This window comes from Bombina bombina, chromosome 2 (assembly GCF_027579735.1).
Source record: "Bombina bombina isolate aBomBom1 chromosome 2, aBomBom1.pri, whole genome shotgun sequence".
Classification (NCBI taxonomy): domain Eukaryota; kingdom Metazoa; phylum Chordata; class Amphibia; order Anura; family Bombinatoridae; genus Bombina; species Bombina bombina.
Window position 1 is genome coordinate 797,235,894 of NC_069500.1, and position 9,224 is coordinate 797,245,117.

The 9,224-nt window shown below is 33.6% G+C and overlaps 1 protein-coding gene across 1 annotated transcript; it reads left to right on the forward strand.

Moving 5' to 3' along the window:
* The first annotated feature begins 4,867 nt into the window (after positions 1-4,867).
* Positions 4,868-5,797, forward strand: LOC128648023 (olfactory receptor 11L1-like). Its single transcript, XM_053700710.1, has one exon. The coding sequence runs from the start codon at positions 4,868-4,870 to the stop codon at positions 5,795-5,797; it is 930 nt and encodes a 309-aa protein (XP_053556685.1).
* The last annotated feature ends 3,427 nt before the right edge of the window (positions 5,798-9,224 follow it).

The following is a 9,224-nucleotide window of genomic DNA, read 5'->3' on the forward strand; positions in this document are numbered from 1 at the left end:
AAACAAATTTCAGGTATATATAGATTTGGAGAAGTATACACGAAAGCTCACTTTGAAAAGGTATTAACTTAAGAATGATAAGATTACCTATAAAACCAACAATGGGGCCCTTAACAATGATGACATTAGAGCTGTGGGCACTTTGAGAAATTTGGAATTAGAAAATATGTCTGGTGACACTACTCAAATTAATATGGAGGATCTCCTCAATTTGAGTATATATGAATCTGAACAAGAGATACAATATAGTACACTTAAAAAGAAGTCTACATTTTATCCAGTGGGCGCACAACATGATAATGCTACTGCATTTAATAATTTAGTAAGTAAGTATGTAAGTAAGGATGTGAGAGCTTTGATAAGAAAAGACGCAAATTGGTATGTGATGCCACAGATAAATTATGTAAGGTGGAGAGGAAGACCCTGAATGACCTCATGAGTAATAATAGTATAGTCATAAAGTATCCGGATAAAGGAAGGGGCTTGGTTCTACAGATTCACTCAGATTATGTCCGAGAGGCAATGAATATTATGAGTTATAGAACTATGTATAAGGTATTGACTCAAAATCCCACTACACAGTTCCTAAGTGAACTAAGTTCTTTGTTAACATCAGCTAAAATAAGATGATTATAATATATGGATGAGTTTAACTTTATTTTGGCAACTCACCCTAGGATTGCGGTCTATTACCAACTCCCAAAGGTCTATAAGAGATTGGACAATTCCCCGGGAGACTGATCATCTCAGGAATATTTTGATATACAGTATATCGATTATTTCTTAGAACCAGTGGTCAAAAGAACAAAAGCTTATCTGAGGGATACTATAGACATAATTTCAGAATTTGAAGGACTTAAAGGGATACAAAACCCAAAATGTTTCATTCATGATGAACCAAAAATGGTCCGGCTCCTAAGCTTTTATTCCTGCTTTTCAAATAAAGATACCAAAAGAACAAAGAAAAATTCATAATAGGAGTAAATTATAAAGTTGCTTAAAATTGCATGATCTATCCGAATCATAAGAGAAAACAAATGGAATTATTATCCCTTTAAAGGGGAGCACGATTTCATATGAATTACATACTATGCTGTAGTTGCAGTCCCCATTTTTGGGGACTAGAAGCTGTAATATGTGCTTTCAAAATTGGAATATTACAAATGATCACCTGAATTTTTACTCCAGGCTATCAAGTTTGTGTTGGACCACAACTTTTTTATGTTCGGGGATGTCCATTATATACAAAACCAAGGTACAGCGATTGTGATTACATTTGCCCCATCCTATGCAAATGTATTTATTGATTTGTTTGAAAATAGATATATCTGGGCAAATAATTCTTTCATAAATAATATAGTCAAATATTATCACTATATTGATGACATAATTATGATCCTGAAAGCCCTGGAGTTTGACTCTCTGGAACTTATGAAACACATGAATAATAACTCTAGCAGGGGGTATTTATCAACCCTATCGTATTGGTTTAATATTTGTCCGCTGCTCTCCAGAAACACGGGGCATCAAGCTCCATACGGAGCTTGATAAATTAACCCCTATGAATTTGAAATGTGTGAGTAAAAGCTCTTATGAATGAGTTCTTAGATCTCATATTTTTTCATGATTCTGGGGGACAGGTGGCAGTAAAGAACTACAGAAAGCCTACTGATAAAAAATGCTTTTTGATAAATAGCATTGCCTATCAGCAATACCAGTGGATCAGAAGAAATTGTACTTATAAGGATGACTATGAAATAAGGGGACTCTCCAATATGCTAAAGCTAGAGTTGATACTCTGGATAGAAATACATTTCCTACTCCAGTCAAGAAAGATAAGGAAAGAGGGATTCTATTAAGTTTATCATTACTTATAGTAAAGGGGCCCACACGATTAAGAGGATCATAAATAAATATTGTGGAACCTATTATTGGTCCAGAGAGATGTGATGTATTGTTTAGGAAGAACAGGCATCTAAAGAGTTATTTAGCTCCAAGTAAATTACCCCCTTGTACATCTAATGTTGGGAACTCTAACTGACTATAATTGAAAAAGGCAACTTTAAATGTAGTAACAAAAGGTGTAGCATGTGTCGGGCATTGGATTGTGGGGACACCTTATACAGTTCGGTAAAATCAGGAGAATACAAGTTCAAACATAGATTCTCCTGTAATAGTATGTGCGTGATACATGTTATACTGTAATTGCTAGTTAATTTATATTGGGGAGTACTAAACAAACTATTAGAACTGGATACTCAGAGCATGTGTGTAATATAAAAAATAAAGTGGAACAACGTAATGTTTCAGAACACTTTAGGATGTGCCATACGGCATCTCCTGAAAACCTTCGTATAAAAATCATAGATTAAAGCCCTCCTAATATTTATAGCAACAGGCTTCTTAAATTAGGACAGAAGGAGACTTTTTGGATTTATCAGTTACATTTGTTTTATCCAAGAGGATACAATATAGATAAGTATATTCAAGCACGTATTTGATATTATCCAGTGTGACTATTCTAGGGGCTCCATGTACTAAGCCGTCAATTCATTCGTCATTGTAGACGCGGATAAACTTGCCGTTACTCGCCACGGGCGAAATGGTGTCCGCTGTTGCTATGTACTAATAATCCCACAATAAATAGACACGTCTAGCCCGCCGCGAGCAGTGGCGGAATATTGATAAATTTGACGCCTCGCTCACCGCGACTAAGCTGATGTACTTAACTTTCAGTTCAATTGTCTGGCCAATTGCTAACACGTGACATGCAAGGTGTCACGAACATCATAGTAGTAGCAGGAATAGAATTTTGCTCCTATAAAAGTACAACTTTTCAAAGTACAAATGCTTTCTATTCCTATAGATCTCCTCACGAGCTTGAAGTGGTCTTACAGCAACATGGGTACAGTCTATGGCACCTAGGACATTGGGCATCCCAGCCATCCTATAGAAATTGGACTTTATAGATTGCCATTCTTCAGGGGTAGATGGCAAACAAACATATCGATGAAAAATAACCATCATAGCCCCAATGACTTTGGATAAGTGACGTGAAAAAGCAGATTGACTCATTCCAATAATGACGCTAGAAACTGCCTGAAAGGAGCCTGTTGCCATAAAATGCAATGCAGCTAATAGTTTCAGAAATCCTGGAATAGCTTGTGAACGAGCCAAATGATCTTCAATCTCTCGATACAGGTGTAATATGGATTCACGATCAAGCCGGAATCTTTGTATGATCTCTCGGTCAGAAAGGCCGTGCAAACCAACCCGTGGAAGGAATACACGGGGGACACAAGCTCTCCTTCTTCTAACCATTCGATTAGCGACATTTCCAGTATTCTGTCTTCTAGCCCGGATTTGCATCACACGGAGAATAAACAAATACAGAATTCTCTCCATAGCTGCTGAAATGAACAATGTAAGTACAATGCTAATATTACTGCCTTTTATATATGTCTAGACTGGCGTCTCGAGTGACTTTCCTATTGTTTTGTACCTTGCCTGCCACCTAAAAGGTGGCGAGGCAAAAATAACGAGGTGGGAGCGGAAATTGTCGCGAGCGGACAAATAGATTTTTTAGTACATTTGTTTTTGGCGAGTTGGTGGTCAAATGTGTCTAATTACAGTGAAAAATGGAGAGGTAGCGAGGTTTGGTGGGTAAGTACGCTCGCAATTTTAAAGATGCTAGTTTGAACATAGTTGACGGCTTTGTACATATCAGTTTGCGAGTTTTGACGTGAAATTTGTTGCGGGTAGCTTGCTGACTGCTTAGTACATGGAGCCCTAGATATGAATTTAGAGTTCCTTTTTATACGTATTCACATAAAGAGCATTTATGAGTTGAGGTTAGTGCAGGTACAGCTAGTTTGTTTTTTTGGGTTTTAATATGTAGGGTGTTTTTAATTTGCAATTTAATTTGTTTTTTATATTGTAAATGTTTGTGCATCTCCTTCCCTATATTCATAATATAGTCAAATGGTTTTTAGATACGATTCATTAGGTTTTTATACAATTTAGTCTGTGGAAGTTCATATAAGATATTTTTTAAACAATAAATATTTTCTTATTTTTGTATTTGACTTTAGCAACTACTTTTGAGTTTTTGTCTAGCCCATTTTTGAATGAATCCCCTACGTAATAGTAGGGATAGTATTGTTAAAATTGGGGATTCAGACCTTGTATATATATAGGGTTTGCCCCCTTATCTCTAATTAACTGTTCCCTTCTCCAAGCACATATAATACACATGTAGAGCCTCTTCTAATATGCTACAACAAGGGTTGAACTCTCATTGTGGGTTGAAACATTTTGCATGTTGAAACAAAATGATTTACATCACTAGGAGGCAGGTTTATCCATTGTAACAATAGGGACAGAGCGATGATCTGTAGTTGATTGGTGTATACGCTTATATTATAGGGGGTGAGGATTAATTAACTGTACTGCGACACAGGTTATCTTGATCAGTAATTAGGTATGTAAATGGGGTTAGCAGTATACACAAACGTACTTTCTCTTAACAAAGTTTACTCATCATGTAAACAAAATGTGAATAGAGATTTAGCTGGTCCAGAGGGAGATGAATCATATGAACAGGACCCTGGAAGCGCAGTGATTCTGGTAACATCTACCTTTGAAGCAGACTTGGAAGATGACAAGTATTAGTAAGGCATTCTTAATAAATTCTACAGTTTTATTTGTTTTTAATATTTTGGAGGTAAGGTTAAACAAATACAAAATAAACTTTAAAATAAAAAACACCTTGCTTGACTATATAATATCAATGCTAGGATTGATCATTTTACAATAACTTTAATTTCTGGATAGGTGAATAATGTTATTTTTTTTGTGTCCACAGGAAATGTATAAGAAGAACAAGACAATCAATAAAGATTTTTTGCTTTTGGGGTTTGAGAATATTCAAAACTTCAAAGGTTTACTCTTTTTTTTGTTCTTCATTCTTTATTGTTTGACAATAATAGGAAATCTACTGATTATCTTTTTAGTATGTGTGAGTTACCAAGTACAATCACCCATGTATTTTCTACTTAGTCATTTGTCGGCCTCAGACATTCTGCTAACAAGCACTGTTATTCCAAACATGTTACGTGTTCTACTGGAAGAAGGGAGTTCAATTCCTGTTAAGAGCTGCCTCACCCAGTTTTATGTATTATGCATTTCAACTATTGCAGAGTGTTTTCTTCTCATGATGATGTCTTATGATCGATACCTGGCTATCTGTAGTCCGTTACGCTATACTTCAATTATGGACAACAATCTTTGCCTCTCCCTTGCAATCGTATCTTGGATTTTAGGTATAACGTTACCTTTAATTGCAGTCATTCCTGTATTTAAATTAGTTTTTTGTGGTGCCAATATAATCGACCATTTCTATTGTGATTTTGCCCCATTAATGGAGCTTTCTTGCTCAGACACTTATCTAGTAGAAATGGAAGTATTTATGTCTTCTATCCCTACCGTGATCATTCCATTCATTTTTATTACTGTAACTTATATCTACATATTTTTTACTATCATTAAAATACCATCCACCACTGGAAGAAAAAAGGCATTTTCAACGTGCAGTTCTCACCTGGCAGTTGTATCTGCTTATTATGGCACATTAATTATTAAATACATGGTTCCCTTCAGAGGACATTCAAATGACTTAAATAAAGCGGTGTCTCTTCTATACACAGTGTTTACTCCATTGTTTAATCCAATAATATATAGCCTGAGGAATCAAGATATTAGGATAGCTATGAAAAAGCTATTTATAACAAAGAGCTAAAGATACATTTTTTTTTAATCTGATAATTGCTCACAACAAAATACTTTTATTTCTTGTTCATAACTCAACGTCTTGAAAGTGTTCTAAGTTTTTTTTTATTATTCAAATCAGGAAAGATATTTATCATATGTTCCCCTAACCACTCTCTTTCTTTAACCCATTAAAAAGTAAAATTAAATAACCTACACATTCACATATCCAGTTGGATCCTCTTTCATTATAGTACAGTATTTAGCAGAGCTATTATTATTATTTATTTGTATAGTGCCGCAAATTCCGTGGTTCTACAGAGAAATCTGGATCATGTTCTACTAAGCATTTTACCTCAACATAACATTCAAACTGTATAAGGAAAGCCTTTATGAACTTATATAACTTTTGAGATTTATTAAAAATGAAAATCTTGTAAGTTCTATTAGTGTGTATATATGCTTAGTATTTTATTTTATAATATTTAGATTGGACATTTTTTAGGTAAGTACCAGAGCTCCCCATACAGTCAGTTTTACAACCTAATTTACTGTTTTGATTCACCTTAAAATGTTATCTAATAAAAATGCAAGTCAAACAAAGCGTATGCTTTTGTCCAAAAAATGTAAACTTGTGTTTACTCCAGTGGAGTTATTTATGAGTCATCACTGATTGGCAAGTCTAAAATGCAAGTCTGTCAAAAGAACTGAAATAAGGGGGCAGTCTGCAGAGGCGTAGATACAAGGTAATCACAGAGGTAATAAATATATTGATATCACAGTGTTGGTTACGCAAAACTGGGGAATGGATAATAAAGGTATTATCTATATTTTTAAACAATAAAAAATCTTGAGTAGACAGTCCCTTTGACAAAGTGAGAATTATTTTCTCATGGTGTTGGGAAGCAACAATGAGTCAGGATCTATCAATCTCCCTATCCTTCAAACCAATGTGTCATTGTATATAATTAAAGTTCTCAGTTATGAGCAGTTTTGAGGTTAGCAATAAGGCCTGGGACACGTGGTGTTGATATCAGAAGATTTGGAGCCAGCAAACCTCCCAGTCTAGTGGATAGCAAGACTACAAGAGAAGATTTTTCTGAATAAAGTAACATTAGATGTAAGAAATCTACAAAGTATTAAGTAATACCAGAATCTTTAGAAGTAAATATTATTGTGCCTAACATATCAAACGTATATTTTGCTGTCTTTTCTATGTGGTTTGCATGCAATATAGTTGATATTGTTTTGCACTTCTTATCTTTGAATATTTTTTTCAATACAGGTTTTGCAATACTTTTTCTACGCAATATGAACTTTTTGTATTATTGTTTTCTTTGTCCTCTTTCCAAAAACAATTAAACTTTTAAGAGGGTTTATAATTTCTTACACACTGTATTATTAGAAAGAATAAGAAGCCAGTATGGTATGACAGAAAATATCAAATAGGTTAGCATCATTATAAAAAATAATAGAATCTAGAAAAATGTTAATAATATTCTTAAGATTTTATAGAAAGTATATGTTTGAACAAGTTAATAGTTAAACATATGTTTAGTGTAGTATGATTTTGTTCCTTTAAAAAGGCTTTATCGTAGGACACATTAATATGAATTAATCAAAGCTTCTCATTTATTCATCTAAAAATAAGAAACAGTATACTTTATGCAGAGAAACAAAAAGTTGTTCAAAATATTGAGCAGTTATGTTTGTATAAACCTCACTATGTAGTACCAATTTATTTTGGCACCATAGACTAAATTGCAATGTCCATATTGTAAATGAACCTGTTTATTTTATAGGATTTCTAATATCAAAATATTGTCTCCCAATAATGTTTAAATAAATTGTTGTTTTTTTTAAATTTATTTTATTCAAATAAAATTACAATAAAGAAAGAAAAACAGAAAATAGAACACAACACAGAAGTAAAACAAATCCCCCACTAGTCTTCACAGCATCTAAACATAATTATTGCAATGAATAATCTAAAGGATCTAACTTTTATCTTTCAGATATCTATTTCATAGGCTAAATCCAATAACTACTTACTAAACATAAAATGTTCTAAGCTGTTTATCCAAATGTATTTTTATTTTAGACTAATTTATTCTTGTTTTAATAATAGTCGTATAACTTGCTTTTGTATATTCTTCTGAAGAGCGTTAATAAAACCATCAAATTTCACATAGAAATGATCTATTTTGTTTTGTATATTAGCCAAGGCATCCTAGTTTTTTTACTATCATCGATTTAATCATCAATTGTTTTAAATTATATACAGAAGAAGATTCTTCTTGCATCCATTTTAAAGAATAAATTTCCTTGCTAATAATATTAAAGTAGTCAAAATACATCTTTCAGTTTTAGAGACCTTTTCAAAATTTTAGATGCCCAATGATGGAACTTTTTTCAAAATTGATTAACTTAAAGTGATGGTAAACCCAAGGGTATAACAAATTCTAGGATTTACCATCACTAAAAATAAACAATAGTTTCTCTCATTGTTTTGTAAAAAATTATATTAAACTAACACTGTCTATAAAGAAAGCATATCGCTAACACAGTGCCTCCGGCCGCCTGCGGCACAACACTTTCTTCAATGAGGTGATGTTTCTTCCTCTAGACCAATAGCCGTGCCTCTCAACTGACATCCTAGCACAGCTAGAGGTGGAAACATCACCTTATAGGAGAAACTCTGTGCCGTGGGCAGCCGAAGGCGCTGGGTTAGCAATATGCTTTCCTTACAGAAAGGGTGAGTTTAATTTTTTTTTTTACAAAACGATGAGAGAAACTAATGTTTATTTTTAGTGATGGTAAATCCTAGCATTTGTTATACGCTTGGATTTACCATAATTTTATGGGCAGCTCTAAAAATATTATATATAAGTCTGGATTTGAACACCAACACTTTATACACCAATTTTGACATTCTTTGTTCCATTTAGAGACCCTATTTGGGCTAAGATAATCTCTATGAAGTAATTTTATGTGACTCTATTAGGTATTTTTAGGTATTTTAAATATGTTTTTGATATACAGCACTATCAAGGGCTAGATTATGAGTGGCAGGCTAACTGTTGCAAGCAAGTGAAAAGGGGTTTATCGCGGCTCTTTGAGCACGTTGGAAGTAGCACACATAATACAAAAATGTGTTTGCTTGAGAGCAATTGAATTTAATGCGTGTCAGGACAGCGTGACTTCAGAGCTCTGGTTAACAGTTATGCAAGTCAAAAAAGTTGCACAAAACACATCAAAAATGCATTTTAAAGGTATAGTTACACTAAAAAAAAACAATCTAATCCGTCTAATACAAGTTATTAAAAAATGTTTAAAGGGACAGTCAACACCAGAATTTTTGTTGTTTTAAAAGATAGATAATCCCTTAATTACCCATTCCCCAGTTTTGCATAACAAACACAGTTATAATAATGCACATTTTACCTCTGTAATTACCT